Below are 17,426 nucleotides of genomic sequence, written 5' to 3' on the forward strand. Positions count from 1 at the left end.
TTCTGTTTGAGGTGCGAAGAGATAATTGGTATTATTCTGTAAGTGTGAGAATTAGCGGTTGGGAAAGTCGGAACAAACCTTGTACACGTATTTATAAGCTTGTAGACACAAAGTGTCATAATTCCAACGCCTGATACCCCTGTGGAATGTGACAATTCGCCATAAGACCGTCTGTCTAAAAACACCTTTTAAGCCAGTATGGTTTTGCATACGTATTCAATATAAGATTAATAATAGTTTTTTTTTCATCCTTACCTGATTTAAAATATAAATTCATAAAAGGTATAACTTATGTCTTACCATGTGTTTGTTTAATTATCATTAAATTGTAGTTAATAAGAAGATGTACTGTATATTAGTTATTTTCATAAATCATTATCCATCAATTCAGATGTTTCGCAGTTCGCCACTGCGGAATCGTTTCTTGATGAAACTTCAAATGAGGTATCCGCTCTAGACGCCAGGATCATGGATGAGTGGGACTCATACGATTCGCATGATGTCACCTGCGAGGAGTTCCTGAAAAATGTTTTTTGCCATCTACGGCGGGCGATAGGTGTTTGGTCAAGACTGATGTTAGACAATGGACATGTCATTATACATAATATTAGCAACATGTATAATATTTAAAGATTATTTAAAAAAAAAATGAAGTTTAATTTTTTTTCTTCAACTCTATTTCGTTTTATAAAAATATCTCATGAATAAATCTTTACATGTTTTCAAGTGTACAGATATTTTCTTTAAATCTATTGTTATCTATACCTTTGTATGTATGTATGTATATAGCTTTGTCTATTAAAATAAAAAAAATGAAATTACATGTTTTTTACTTATATTTAGAAATAAAAAAATAAAATATAAATAAGGGCCGAAACGTCTCGGTAATCAGGGGCCGAAACGTCTACGGGATGGGGACGATTTGGTAAGGGGCCGAAAAGGTAACCGTTTGAGCTAGGGGCCGATTTGTCTGGTAGCCGTTTGTATTGATTTTTCCCGTTCACTGAACCGTATACCTACATACTAGAAGCCAGTTACCGGTTTCCAAATCACATGGAGTTAAACAAAACACCAATTAACATTAATTTATACTGGGGCCAATAACACAATTATTATTTTTATTCCAGGATTTATATAAGATTAATCAGTATGCTCAGCTATTTCGGGTTTAGATCAAAACTGGAAATCTGTTGACGCTTAAACGTTTTGACCTGCGCATCCTGCTAACGTAACGCTTGGCAAACAGCAAATGAGGCCGTAAAATCCCGAAACTGGAGACCGTCAAATAAAGTACGGGGTGTGTGCGTTCATCGACCTTCACCTTAGGTCTGGTAAGTAAACATTTGAGAATAGGAAATTACATCGAGATTTTTTGTTATTTGTTCGCCTTGTTAACCTGGTGTAAGTTTGTCGAATGTCAAAATTGATATTATATGTCTTTTCTTATTAAAATTAAGTCTCAGTGTACAGCAAGTACATTTTGATTTCAAAATATTGCTCTGGGAAGTGCAGCTTAAATTACGGAGCTTTGCATTTCGAAATCCGCTTGCGAAATGCTCTGCAATTTAAAAGATTATATGATATTTGCCAATTGAAAATACATTTCCTCATGAGGTAATTTTTATAAGGAATATATTCTTGTGAGGAGTGTGATATTGACTATTCTTGGCCAGCCATTCAGGGACTGTGAGTTTTTGTTTGTTTTTATGGTAAGTGTACATAAATTGGCCAAAATAATGATTTAGGGGAACTTTTTTAACATTTGGGCATTCATTTTGTTTCCCTTATGAAGAGTCGCCCAAACAAAAAAATGTCGTAAGACTGAAGCAGTTGTTTATATGGACTAGTTTATAACGGCTTGATCATTATTTTTCAGGGGTAAGTAGACACACCTATAAACATGTATGAGCATGTATTAGTCATTCCAAAATGCTGTCCAGGCTAATAAAAGCCTGGATGGCATTTTAGAATGATTAGGGCATTGTATGTAATGTGAATGCCCGCAGTGCCTTTTATTTCTGCTGCATTTGCTTTGACATCATTTTGTCAAAATTTATCAAAACATTTTTAGATTGGTGTATCATCTTAGAAAAAACACAATGCTTTTCAAGTGTTTGGTATTTTTGATCATATTTTGTAGCATAATTTGAAGGGTGATTTACTGTCTATAAAGTGAACAATTATTGACATAGAATTGATATGATTGTGAATCTGTTCTTTGACAGAAGTTGTTACATTAACAAAAGATGTTTCATAAGAAATTTTAACTTACTACTTGTAACAAAAACTGTCAAAGATAATTGTAAAAAAAGTGTTTGGATTTGTGGCCTTAGCCAGTATACAGCATAACTCTTCTTAAAATCTGTAGAATGTTCTGTACCAGCTGGGGAGTAGTCCTTGGACGTAAAAATCATGTTTTGTAAAAAACATATACAGTACATCTGTTGGAAATAAAGTTGCTGATTGTAATGTATTTCTTTATATCAAAAAACATTCTATTTCTTCAAACTTTATTTCTGTGTTTATCCAAAAGAGAAGGCCAACATCAGATGTCACAGAATGTCAAATTACAGGGCTGCCTTTTTCTATACTGGTGATCTAGATCAAAACCTGGGCTAGCCTTGGTCACACTTGCGAAGATTCATCTTGTTTTGTAAAGTATTTTTCTAAAAAATGCCATTCAAAGTTTATACGCTTAAAAATCAAAATGTAGCAAATGGGGGAATGACGTCAGAGGGTGCATATCCAGGTTTTGCAGTTATGTTGACCAACATTCAAGATATTTATAAATAGAAATCACGCTTTACATTTGCATTGCATCACAGTTTTGAAAAACATCGGTAACAATAAATAACTTTACAGCTAAGTGTTTGTTTAATAAAGCATACTTACTATTTATAATTGTATGACCATGTTTTTTCGCTTTGCAAGTGTTCGGTATTTGTGTCCTCCATAGCAAAAATTTAAGGGTGATTTACTGTCCATAAAATGAATGATTTTCAACATAAAATTGATGAGGTCGTGAATCTGTAATTTGACAGTTGTTGTCACATTAACTAAAGATGTTTCATACGCATTTATTTTTAATTTAGTATAACAAAAACTCTCCCAAGGTAATTGTGAAAAACCTCAAAAAGTGTTCAGATTTGTGACCTTAGCCAGTAATACCGACATGTCCGACCTGTGACTATTGGACCCATTCCCCTAACAAATTATCTTTTTATATGAAAACCTTTTCACCTGAAATGGTTCATTCAACATCCAGTTGAATTGTGTGATGTAAAGTGTTGGGGATTATTGAATTCAGAAATAGTTGTTTTTCATCACATACAGAAATCATTATGCAATAATAACTGTATTGATTTATTGCAAGAGATACATGTATTTACACCCCAAGGATTGATATTTCAGTCATTCAGGTCGATTGAGATGGAAAATAAACTAATATTTGTATAATTTCCTCATCTGCAAACTATAAAATTTCCTATTTTTATAAAAGCAAAGATTTTTACCAAAATGGCATATTTTGCCACGCAAAATTTCTAGGGTCTTTTTTCCCAAAATGGGCAGTAAAAGGCCTGCACTATTACATGATTATAATTTGTAATATAAACTCATAAAAGAGGATATATGTCATTGAAGTATTGAACACAATAATGGATACAGTTGAGTATTTTTATGATAAAGTCAGAGAACACTTCTGCCGAACTAGAATTTTACCACTTTTGTATCCTAAATTGGGAACCATTTAATACAAATATATGTCATTTAATTTGATATACCTTTGTAAATAAATGCAGCCTTAAATATTTCCATTTTAAATAACGTTACTTAGGCTTATTTGCCATTAAGAACATTTTTGTCACATTTTATAATAATACTTTAAAATAAAGTTTAAATTTGAACTGTCATTGATGTTTTAACATTGTAACAAGCATTTCATTCCCATAATTTACACAATTATTTTTCCAATATCTGACCACTTTCAGGTAAAAGGTGGTGATTTATTGTGAATGTCGTCAAAAAAGACATAAATATCGAATAAATAGGAATTTAATGTAAGATGACAAAATACATTTGAACATGTATGTAATATTTTCAGGGCAAGGGTTGCCTAATTAAAAATGGCCAAACCACAGATCATAGCTGCTGGAATTGTGGCATTGCTGATTATCTTGATGACCATCATCCTGCTGGCTACTTCCCTTAAGAAACTGTCTTCTGACCAAAGTAAGTTGTGTTTATATTTTGAATTTTACTATCTGCAGTAGTGGTGTGTGCCCATAACAGGACAACCATTTTTAAGAAGACATGCAGGGCCCTTTTACCAGTTATTGGGAAGACTCCTAGCCCTTTTTGTTGGTGAATTTTAGGAAAAAATTCTGAGAGTACTTTCTCACTATGTCACTGTAACAATGTCACTGAGAAACAGTGATTAATAAATCATGAAATTCTCATAGTATGAAATTTAAAATAAATTGATGATGAGGCATTTCAGAGGCTATTTTGGGATAAAATGATTATGAAGAATTTCAGAGGCTATACAAAAACAGGGTCTGGCCCCTTGAGAAAGAAGCGGGGTATTGGCTACGGTAAAGAAGGGTAAAAGGGCCCTGAAATGTAATCACTTTTTGTTTATTTTTTAATGTATTGTAGGATATGTTGTCATGATTTGAGCCAACATATGTACGGTATACATGTAGCAAATCCCATATCTCAAATGATAATAATAGTTGGGTTATGCCTCCTGTGTGACTGAGGAAAAACAGATTACATGTAGCTTTGGTGTTGGCTCGGCTGTGCCATGCTGTTTTTGTATAAAGGGCTTTTAATGATAATAAAATGTTTGTTTGCCATCAGTTGGGTTGACATATGACACAATCAACAAAAACCTTGGAGATGAAGTGAAGAGAGAGGGTTTACACAATGGTCCTCCCGGGTTTGAGTTCATCATATTTCCCAGTGTGTACAAGACTATTTCCTTCTCAGATCTTAAGGTGAGTGGAATCTGGTGATTCAGAAGGTCTCCTTACTACTCAACACTAATACAAGGCTCATTGTCTTGAACTCATTAGTCTGGAACACCCTATCTTTTATACTGTGTAAAGGACACACTTTTTATCCCCCGTCTATGAAATAGGGAGGGGGATATTGAAATGGCATTGTCCGTCCGTCCGTCCGTCTTTCCGTCCGTCCGTCCGTCACCTGCGTTTTCTCAGTAACTAGCCGGTATAATTTCATGAAACTTAAAATAAATATGAACCACTATACTAGAATGATGCCGGTCCAAAAAAAATTTGGTCAATTGTCCTTGGAGTTATTGCCCTTGATTTTTTGAAAAATGCACATTCACAGCCATTTCTCAGTCACTAGCTGGCAGAATTTCATGAAACTTGAAATAAATATAAATTACTATACTGGGATGATGCCTGTTCATTTTTTTTTGGATTGGTCAATTGTACTTGGAGTTATTGCCCTTGATTTTTTGAAAAACTCTCATTTACAGCCATTTCTCAGTAACTAGTCGGTAGAAAATCTTGAAACTTGAAATAAATATGAACCAACATACTGCGATGATGCCTGTTTATTTATATTTTGGATTGTGTAATTTCTATATGAGTTATTTGCCCTTGATTTATTAAAAGATCCATGTTTGCAGCCTTTTCTATGCAACTAGCTGGTAGAATTTCATGACACTTGGAATAAATAAGAACCAACATACTGTGATGATGCCTGTCTATTTTTCTATTGGATTGGTCAATTTTCCTTAGAGTTATTGCCCTTGATTTATTAAAAAATCATTGTTTGCAGCCATTTCTCAGTAACTAGCTGCTAGAATTTAATGAAACTTGAATGTTATATGAACCAACATCCTTCAAGCACAAACAAGCCATCAAGCACAAACAAGCCATTGTTGGCGGGGGATATCTTTTCACTGAAAATGCTTGTTGCCCTTGAATTTAATGGAAAAAAAATGCCTGCGTATAAAACATTTTATTATTGGCCTTCAATATTGCAAAATTGGTAGTTTTACCTATGATTTCAGTTGAAATAAAGGAAAACATACAACCTTTTATTCAGTGTACTTTCAGACATTTATTTTACATTTTAGTAATCAGCCATCAAATATCTTACAAATGATTACCTATTCACAATCCAAAAAATAAATCGTCAAAACAAGTATGGCGGATACTGGACTTCCCGATATACTCTAACCAACCCAAATTTTTGGGCTCCGATTTCAACATTTTTCCACTGCATCCTATCATTTATATTTAGGGGTTTTACCTGTTTTTTCACCACTTTTTTGCCTGCATCCTATCTATGCTAACATCTTTTACATAGTATAATACGTTACAAACATTTATGGAGATCAAGTGCCATCAGCATATTAAGGTTATCATAGAGCTAGCTTAGAAGATACAAGCATCTTTATTTAAAGTCGGGTAAATGCTTACAAGAAACGTTAGGGCAATGAGCTGTTTTCCGACATCAAAATTTATGTACTTAGCTTATGTTCAGGTTAGTTCTGGAATGAAATATAAGAAAAGGATGTAAAATACCAACTTATTTGAACAGGACTCCCATTTGAACGAGTTTGATTTTCAATCATAGCTATACTATGATTTAACCATTTAGTTATATTGGTAACAATTTGTTTTTCCAGTGTTTGAACAAGGATGGTGTGATTATCACGTTAGATGTGACCTACCAGTTTAAGGCCCAGCCCACAAAACTTCATGACTTGATCATTAACTTCAAGGACTATGATGGTTACAAGAAAGTCCTAGAGTACACAGGTGTGTAGTTTAACTTATAAAGCAGAGTTCTCATTGAATCTGAAACTTGTGTTTGTAAAACACACACATTTACAGCATTACAAGTCCATCCCGTACTTGAAACCTATGTTCATTGTTCATGAGTACGAAGTTTGTGTTGTCAATTTGCTCAGGGTGTTCAATTGAGTTGTATGATTTGAATAGGCTGCAGTGCTTTAGCCATGATTTGATAAGGGCAGGGTGCTAGGTCAGAATGGGCACTTTTAATGCGAATTGAATCACCATATTATTAAGGGGCACTTGCAAGGGCCAATGTTCAATTCTTATTGTTTAAGTGTTGTAACTACTTTCAATACTAATAGTTTGTTATGAATACCTTAGCTGTTATCTTCACTTTAGTGTCACAATTATGTATTTTTAGTTTTTATACTTAAAAATTTATACTTGTTTCTTATACTTATTTCTGAAAATTGACTACATGTATGTCAAACAAAAGGGCACCGCAGGTTGTAGCTAAAAGGGCAGCGGATGCCCAACCCTACACCCAGGTCTAGCGAGAGCACTGGGCTTGATACCAAGAATGTGCTTCAAGCAAAGTCAGAAAATATCAGATTTATTGTTTATGGTCAAATATAATTATGTACTTTAAGTGAAGGCTGTAAATATTTTGCCAGGTGAGTCAGCTCTACATGAATCCTGCAGCTATTTCAATACCTCGCAGTTCCAGGCTGAGCGCGGGAAATTCCAGGAACGTGTGAAGGAGAAGATCATTGAGAAATACACGAAACTCTATGCTGACATCACTGACCTCCAGGTATGGGCTCCTGGTCCAGCTTATCAATGAACGTGCAACAAATTGTCATAAAGAGAAATGCGTATGAATACTAAGTTAGTGTCAGATATCAAGTTCATATTTCAAGTTGCAAATTCAAATAAACATAAATCATAGTGTTAACTTTCCAGCAGTTTGTTTCAAAAGGTATGGCGCTCAAACCAAATTTAAAGGATTCCTAAAATCTATCAGGGATAATTTTAGAAAGCGATTTCCGCGGTTTCTCGCATAAAAATCGCTCAATTTGCATCCAAATCACATAAATGCGAGATATTCTTGCGCTTGATCGCAGTTTGTGTATTTTGTGCCTTTTCCTTTTTGTTGTTTTACAAAATAAAGCATCGTAGTCGCAGACAGCTTCTTGTTTATATTTATTGAATATCTCACAAATTGACTCACCTACATTGAATGCATTTGTCTTATCGAATGTTTTGATCGATATCGTCCACGCACTTAGTCTAATTGTTTTCAAGCGTTTTTGCGACCCGGAATAATTTTGTTTACGCGGGTTACCACTGCACTTTAAATGCGTCTGCAATATTGGAAGCGTCAAAATGTCTAATCAGAATCGGTGTTTGCATTCCTTGAAAAAAGCCTCTAGACCAAAATAAAATACCAGGTTCAGATGAAAACAACAATGGAAAGCCTTCATTCCTAAAGAAAAGTCAATGCACATTTCAGCAAGAATGGCTAAATCCTATTATTTGCTCAAGTATAACGAGACGGAGTACCTATGAATGTTCATGCTGTCTGAACTGTTAACAAGTGTTTTCTTCTAGTCAAACAAGTGTATATATTATATCTATATATTATAAATTTGTAAATATATTGATTTTCATGAAACAATGAAACAAGTTACGGTTATGCATTGTTTTATCACTGTGTTATCCATGTATAAAAAAATCTCACTGAATTTAAAATTCTCTCACCAATTTTGGACAAATGGGAGCAAATCTCTCATTGAAAATCTGACAAAGAATTATCCCTGATCTATTGTATGATATGCTCATTGATAAGATGGCCCCTCTGTTTAACAGGTCTTGGATTATGTACACCAAGAGTTGAAACATTTCTCAAGTTAAGCAGGGCAAACAGATTGAACTTTGAGATTTCTTAAAAATTAAGATAAAAATAAAAGAGCTTTATGATTTCAATCAGTAAATCATTAAAGCAAAATGAATCATCAAAATATATGTGTGGTTTAATAATTATGTTTTTTGTTGTGCATAAAAATGGTCTAGAATGTCTAAATAATCATGTTGTATCATCTAGGACCAAACTTTTCTTCACCAATTAGGACCAAAATTAGTTGTACCTTCTATGACCAAAATCAGGTTTTACCCTCTAGAACCAAAATTGTGTTGTACCTTCTGGGACCAAAATCATGTTGTACCATTTAGGACCAAAATCATGTTGTACCATTTAGGACCAAAATCATGTTGTATTCTCTTGGACCAAAATCATGTTGTACTGACCAGGACCAAAATCATGTTGTACCATTTAGGACCAAAATCACGTTGTACCATTTAGGACCAAAATCATGTTGTACCATTTAGGACCAAAATCATATTGTACCATTTAGGACCAAAATCATATTGTACCATTTAGGACCAAAATCATGTTGTACCATTTAGGACCAAAATCATATTGTACCATTTAGGACCAAAATCACGTTGTACGACCAAAACAAGGTTGTACCACCTACATGTAGGACCAAAATCATGATGTTCCGTTAAGGTAATGTTGTAAAGTCTAAAAACCAAAATCACTTTGTAAAGTCTAGAAACCAAAATCACTTTGTTAAGTCTAGGACCAAAATTGTGTTATACCATTTAGGACAAAAAAACATGTTGAACTGTCTAGGACTTAAACCACGATGAAACAGGTATTATTGTGTTCGGGTTACTAAAATTCAAAAAAATACCCTTAAGAAATTTTAAGGCCTATTAGCTTGAGTTTTGATGTAATAAAACGTAAAGTATTTCTGATAATTCTAACTTATATCAATCATCAACAATGTATAACGTGAAATTAATTTCATAGTAGGAACTCTATCAATTTCACAACAGTAGGCAGATAATTACATAGGGTTTTATGAAACATATGAATTTGTCAGCTTTCAAATGTTTATGTATTGAAGGTTAGTTAAACTTAGTTTCAAACAAAGTTCTCTTCTTTTTCGCATGTTTTGCTATAAGCCAGAAGGTTCCCTAAGTAATTAATTTCTCTATAAAAAGATAAAAAACAAATACACTGGTGCGGCTTTAAAAATGCACTATTAAGTTTTGGCATTGTTATAATTTGTATGCAAGCTCTTTGGATTACAGGAAAAGCTCATTATTTTCTAGCATTTTGTCAGCCCTACTTGACTAACTTTAACTCAACTCTAATATCTTAAACTGTGCAGTTTCAAGTTACGACAAAATCAATTTTTTCCTGGACCTCAAGTCCTACTAAACTTCATTGGTCTAAAATAAGATATTAAATATTTGTTTTGTCACACCTGAGCAACACGGGTTGAATTTGTAATAAACTACATGTATTTGTTCATAGGTGAGCAACATTGGTTGAATTTGTAATAAACTACATGTATTTGTTCACAGGTGAGCAACATTGGTTGAATTTGTAATAAACTACATGTATTTGTTCACAAGTGAGCAACATTGTTTGAATTTGTAATAAACTACATGTATTTGTTCACAGGTGAGCAACATTGAACGACCCAGTGAATATGAAGATGCTATTCGAAGCAAGGAACGAGCCAGGGAAGATATTGAGGTTCGTTAAATTCATGATTATTTTTTCATGTGTTTGTTAACATAATAAGGTATTCAATCCCTAATGATTCTGTAAAAAACTGTTGCCCGGCAACACCACTTATAATAATGAATCAATCAACGAAACTAAATAGAAAATCAGAATGTGATTAATGTTATTGCCTACATACTAAATATCATATAAATAGACTTGGAATAAATTGTTTAATTTTTTTTCCTTGTGAACTAAAATTAGGGTTAATATTTTTTACCTGATTTTTCTCTTTATTTTACATCTGTGTAATATCTGACCTAGGGTATTATCTTCAATAAAATGCCGATCTATGGATTGAACGTGGAGAATAACTCTGGGGAGAATTTCCGTGAACTATCCATCAGACAATTCCGCAAACAATAAACTAAACATATTTAAACCAATTTCAGGTTGCAAGGAACGAGAGGCCGCGGTTGGTGACAGAGGCAATGACAGAGTTTCTGGAGGCCAACACCACATCTCAGATAATCAGAGACAAGGCCGAGTCCGATAAGAGAATCTTGCAGGCTAGGTGGGTGCCACAAGTTTTTACATTTTATTCTACACATGTTTTTCTTGCCTGCAAAATAGTCTATTTGATATTGGATTCATTTTGACACCTACACTTATTGTAGAAGTGCAAATGAAAATCTGAGAGTCACACACTCTCTGTCTAATGATTTCACCGATTTTATATATGTTGTCGCAGAATCATGATAACTTTTTCATATTATGTCCCATCATGTGAAAAACAGCCCAAAACTGTAGATTCGCATCATACACCAAGGTGTCTGCAGACAATCATACCTAACCTTGCAAACTTGATAAGGCTTGAAAGTTATAAGTGCTTTTTTTGATCACTGTTCAATATGTGGGTTACTTTTAAAGCTGCACTCTCACAGATTGAACGTTTAGACGACTTTTTTATTTTTTGTCTTGGAAAGAGCCATGTTTTGAAAAAATGCATGGAAAGCAGTTATATAAGACTGCTGACAAAAAATTGGATCACAGATTTTTATATTCAAGTTCAGAAATTGATGTTTTATGCATTTTTCTTAAACCGTTAGAAACGGTTTAAGCCATAAAACATTAATTTTCGAATGGAAATATGAAAATCTGTGATCTGATCTTTTGTCAGCAATCTTTTATCATTGGTTTGTAGATATTTACGCAAAAATTTGCTTTTTCTAAGACAAAAAATAAAAAAGTTGTAAAAGTGGTATATCTGTTACTGTCTGCATTAAATAATAATTCAGGGCGGAACAAGAGGCCAAGGCCATCATTGAACAGTACCAGAAGGAATCCGAGGCCTACGCCCAGATTCTAGATCCCAACGGTCTGGGCTTCACAGTGGATGGTTTCATCGCTTACATGGGTGTCCGCGTCATCTCCTCCGCCCAGAACCCGGTCTATATCGGACTTCAGAGCCCCGCCAAGTCATCGTACATGACACCCTAATGAAATATTGATAAGGATGAAGGGGTAACTGTACCATGGTGGACTGTATTTCTGGGAAACTGGGGCTAAAATTTTAAAAGTTCACTTTCTTTTTAAATCAAGTTTTAGAAAACAAAGAATTTAGTAAAATAAAAAAAATCGGTAGGTATAACATTGTCAAGGTAATATATACATATTTGAATAAACATGAACTTCATATTTAGTGGGAGGGAGGTTCGGGGAGATTCAATTTTTTTAAATTTTTGAAAAATTTGTTGAAATGTTGAAAATTTTGGGAAGTTGTTTTATGAATTAGGCTTATTATTTATTGATTTAAAATTGATATTAAATTTGTATGCGCCTTATCCTTTGAAATAATCCTTTGTTTCTTAATATTCAACGCCTTAAAAACTGTGGTTTGAAAGTTTAAATAATTATTTCATAATATCTCATATAAAAATGAAAAGTTAATAGGAAATCGAAATGTCACCTAAAGTTGTTGAAGTTATTTTGTCAACTCTTAATGTGATAGTTAAATGAAATTAAAGGATTAATGAATTCCTAATTAATGGCATTTCCATGTGTTTTTGTATGTTCCCTTTTTTCACAGTTCTGCTAAACATATTTTTAATAGCGTTTATTACATTATATTATATAATCAACATGTAGTGATATTTTAATTATTACTTTATTGATAATCATGAGGAATTAGACACCAGTATGGGCATTAACATTATGTGATTTACCCAGTATGTGACCCTCATATTGCCAAGCTGTTATGAGGCCTTAAACTCTTCCTTTCATACTCAAAGACGCTATTCACAGCTTGTTAAACGGAACCATGTTTGACAGTTTCAAAAGTTTTTACTTAGTTTTAGTTTGGAACTCAAAATAATTTGGGTTTTTACTAGCAAACAAATTTATTCTATAGATCATAAGTAGATCATAATTATTATAGCTCAACTTAACATTGCAATAATAAAATTTATTGCAATATTCAAACTGTTTTAAACAAAACTATTTTATTTTTGTGGGGCTTCTGTTTAATTCATCAATCGTATTGTATTGTTACCGGTACTTTCATTTCCAAAAAAATCATTTTGAGTGCTTAACATATTAAATACCAAATTAAAAAGTTATATTTGTACTGCATGGTGTAAACTGATATTTTATACTGGAAAACTCGAACATAACTAGTCCCAAATAATGTCTATTTCTGGACTGTTTACATATTCATATTTTTGCTTTTTATTTATAAAAAGAAAGAAATCAAGTTTAAATTGTATTAATTTGTTTTCATATGAATGCAGTTTATTGAATAGGTGTTTTTTTGCTTAACTGATTACATCGATGTGTGTATACTATTTTTCTATAGAACATACATTTGTATATGGTAGAAAGGTATGTTTTTGCATACTTTTTATCAGAATGAAATGTTGTTTAAGTGTTTTTTAACTTACAATGTATGAAACAATTAAAGTGCACATGTAGATATATTAGTTGTTAAATAGTTTGTACAACAATATTAAAGGGACTTGTTCAGGTTAAAAAGGGTCTGTCATCCAAAATAAAAATAATCACAGAAATGTGAATAAAATGATAAAACATCATTGAAAGTTCAAATTATGGCTGTATTGTTCATAATTTATTAAAAATCTGACAGAAAACACTCTATTTTGCGGAAAAGCGTGACATTTTTGAAATTTGAATGATTTAAGGCTTTTCAAATGATTATTTGCCCACTGCTGTTTGGTGTTTGTTAAAAAAAGGGAGTAAAATAATTCAATTTGAAGTTTTAAAGAAAGGGTTGACAATATAAAATATGAATGTGTCCCTTTGAAATTAGGCATTAATTAATGATCATTTCCTGGTCCTCCTCAAATAAGTCATATCATTTTTAGAAGGTGTCAACGAAATGGAGTAAAATAATAACTGATATATCATCTTTTATAAGAACATTGTGTTTTTTTATGCCTTATTTATTGTTGTACTTTGGTGTTGTAATATAATATTTCTATTGTTTTGCACTTATTTTAAGGATGTTTCCCTTTCAAATCTAAGAGCTATAAACAAGGCAGCCATTTTATCAATTCATGTATCGGATTATTGCTTTTTCGAAATCAAAGTTCCTTGGAAAGTTTAATATCTATCTAAGATCCTATTTCTTTATTTGTAAGTTGAGCCAAGTAAGATTGAATTTGCAGATCAAAATTTTAAATTAATTTGAGAAATCTATTCAAATAGGACTGCACTTATATCAATAAACTTGTTTCATATCTGTGTACTCCATTGTATATTGCTTGTTCCCTTTATATCTTGGTCAAGATAGAAGGGGGTTGGGGATATCTTTATTTATGATTTATTTTAGGTAAGGCTGTATCTTATATCATCGTTTCTCTTCAAAATAGCACCATTTGGTCTGGATTAAAGTTAAATACAGTGCTCTGTATAAAACAATACATGCAGGTGTCTTTCTGAATCAAGAAAAAAATATCTAAATGGAGAAAAAAATGTCAGATGGCATTTATGAAATTTAGAGTCGGGTTTTCAACAAAAAACGGGGTATTAGAATAATATGTGTTCTTTGGCAGGCGGTCGTTTTGCCTTATAAAACAATGTATGAAACCTGGAAGTTTTTGTGTCATTATTTGTTTTCTGTCTCTGTTACAAATTCAGATTGCTTTTTGAACATGCGAGAAGTTTTACATGTATGTTTAGGGATATTTTATATATTTGAAGCTTACACAATGAAACACAAGGCCATTTGATACCATTGTTATTTGTCTATACTATTAGACCACCTTTTATTTTTATCAACAAGTGTAACACAAGTTTTTCCATGACAAAAGAAGTAAGAACCATGTTAAAATAGCATTTGAAAATTTTGTGATTACACTGTACAAAGATTTTTGCTCAGCCATAACTAACGGGTAAATGCTTGATTTAGCGTGTATTTTTAATACATGTTTGTAGGACCTTTATCTTGATGAACTTAGTATTAAAAGGAATTTGATTTAAAATTTTAAGTGGAATAAGTAAAACAATATTTTAATGATCAAAGATATGATCAAAATTAATGATAAAATGAATAAGATAACATAATTAGAACAAAAGAACCTTTTTCTTGAAATTGATGTGATTGGAATAATTTCAATACTGAAAAAACAACCATGACTATGTTATGCAGGGTAAAAGTAATGCCAATGACATATACTGGTTTTTCTGTGATACAAAAATAAGTCCTTCTGCATGCATATACTATAAGATATCTGTTATCAAGATGGCCAATATTTTTTCAAGGCAGCCCAAACTGTTTTCAAGGCAGCCCGATTTGTTTTCAAGGCAGCCCAAACTGTTTTCAAGGCAGCCCGATTTGTTTTCAAGGCAGCCCAAACTGTTTTCAAGGCAGCCCGATTTGTTTTCAAGGCAGCCCAAACTGTTTTCAAGGCAGCCCGATTTGTTTTCAAGGCAGCCCAAACTGTTTTCAAGGCAGCCCGATTTGTTTTCAAGGCAGCCCGATTTGTTTTCAAGGGTCTTAACTGTTTTCAAAGTGATTGGTTTTGTTAAAAACATTGACAAATCAAAACATTGGCAAAAAAATAGCAAATAACGCTGACTGGTAGAACTTATTTTTGGAACATTCTAAAGCCCCTTATAACAGGATCAGGCTATGCACACTTTTTTATTTTGGTATATTATGTGTAATATTCTCATTTTGAAGAGTTCTGAGATTTATGATAATCACGATGAATTTCATTTTGTTCTTGTTAAATCAAGTCAAATAAAGTTTGTGATACATTTTTTAAAAAGAAAATTCAAAAACCATTTGTTCAACCTTTAAGAAGTCATCTGTATCATATTTGAATACATTACTTATTCTTTTGAAAAAGAATGCTTTATATTGAGAAATGATAATAGCTCACCATCATATTATTCAAATACTGCTTCTGATTTATATTAAAAACACTGCATTTATTGCCTCTGAAAGAATCCAATGCAAGTTTGAATGTTTCTTGTTGATATCATCTTTCTTTGACTGTATGCACTATGTTTATACATTATGTTACACTATATACATTATGGTACTCAATATACATCATAGTTCACTATTTGATTTGTATTTATTATGAATATTTTTCCCGTAGTTTTTACCTCCATTATATAATAAAATGATAAACAATTTATTTTTATTTTTATACGCCCATCTTACAATGGCCGTATTATGGGAACACCCATGGCGGGCGGGCGGCGGTCGGCTCCACAATGTTGTCCGCTCTCTAACTTGAACATTTCTCATCCAATTTCCACCAAACTTCATGAAAGTGTTTGTTGGTGAAATATCTAGGTCAAGTTCGATAACCAGCCAAATCGCTTTAGGCACTCCAGAGTTATGGCCCCCTGAATTTGTCAAAATTGGCCATTTTAGCTTTGTCCGCTCTCTAACTTGATCATTTCTCATCCAATTTCCACCAAACGTCATGAAAGTGTTTGTTGGTGAAATATCTCGGTCAAGTTCAATAACCAGCCAAATCGCTTAAGGCACTCCAGAGTTATGGCCCCCTGAATTTGTCAAAATTGTCCATTTTAGCTTTGTCCGCTCTCTAACTTGATCATTTCTCATCCAATTTCCACCAAACTTCATGAAAGTGTTTGTTGGTGAAATATCTAGGTCAAGTTCGATAACCAGCCTAATCGCTTTAGGCACTCCAGAGTTATGGCCCCCTGAATTTATCAAAATTGGCCATTTTAGCTTTGTCTACTCTCAAACTTGAATAGTTTTTATCCGAATTTCACCAAACTTGCTACTATAAATGTTTGTTGGTATATATTCTTGGCAAAGGTCTATAACCAGCCAGCACCTTTTGACTCGAAACCCTCGAATTAAAATATTTTTTTTCTACTGTTAATGCCATATTGTGCCAAATCATTTGCTTCTTGAAAAGCTTGCTTCTCAAAGGGCCAATGTGACAGTAAGTTGTCTTAGAATCCAAGAAATTATTGATGGGCGTATTTTGTGAGTGTCACTCTTGTTTTTTTTTACTTTCTGTCAAGTATGTATAAGCAAAGGTCATAAACATGACTAGGAACCATTATTTTGGTGTGTACTATTTGATTATGTTCTTAATCTAGGCCGAGTGTTAAAAATTGGGGAAAAACATAAACAATAATTGGATTGACATGGATGTAAAAGCATCCCACTTCTGTTTCTGGTTGAAATGTTTTAGCTGTGACACAATATTTAAGCCGTTTATCTGCAAAATTCCATACCAGCCCTTGCACCATGGTAAAGACTAGAACATCAGACACTACATATGAAACTAGAGATTGCTTTTTTGAAAAAAGTGTTTGTCTCCCCTTTTTTGCGGTCGTAGGTGAGAGATAATCAATGATGTACATGAAATTTGTACTTAATGTTGGAGACGAACAAACAAAATTCTTCTACTGTTCATGTCGAACCTTCATTCCCAGTATGAAGTTCCTGGGTTCAAGTATGAAGTTCCTGGATCCAAACGTTCTCTAGTTATTGACAAAGTTTAGTACGGCTGGTGACCAACTAATCGTTTTTTACCTGAAGGTCATTGTGATCT

The 17,426-nt window shown here is 33.0% G+C and overlaps 1 protein-coding gene across 3 annotated transcripts; it reads left to right on the forward strand.

Moving 5' to 3' along the window:
- The first annotated feature begins 1,309 nt into the window (after positions 1–1,309).
- LOC128219831 (uncharacterized) lies at positions 1,310–16,020 on the forward strand. Of its 3 annotated transcripts, none has more exons than XM_052927903.1 (8): positions 1,310–1,331; positions 4,103–4,230; positions 4,861–4,997; positions 6,668–6,800; positions 7,454–7,593; positions 10,315–10,389; positions 10,812–10,933; positions 11,658–16,020. In XM_052927903.1, the coding sequence occupies exons 2-8, from the start codon at positions 4,125–4,127 to the stop codon at positions 11,857–11,859; spliced, it is 915 nt and encodes a 304-aa protein (XP_052783863.1). In that variant the 5' UTR covers positions 1,310–1,331; positions 4,103–4,124; the 3' UTR covers positions 11,860–16,020. The 3 variants fall into 3 exon arrangements, with proteins under 3 accessions (XP_052783863.1, XP_052783865.1, XP_052783864.1); XM_052927905.1 differs by lacking the exon at positions 1,310–1,331 and adding an exon at positions 1,380–1,401; XM_052927904.1 differs by lacking the exon at positions 1,310–1,331 and adding an exon at positions 1,572–1,709.
- Positions 16,021–17,426: the final 1,406 nt, after the last annotated feature.

Source organism: Mya arenaria, chromosome 15 (assembly GCF_026914265.1).
Source record: "Mya arenaria isolate MELC-2E11 chromosome 15, ASM2691426v1".
NCBI lineage: Eukaryota > Metazoa > Mollusca > Bivalvia > Myida > Myidae > Mya > Mya arenaria.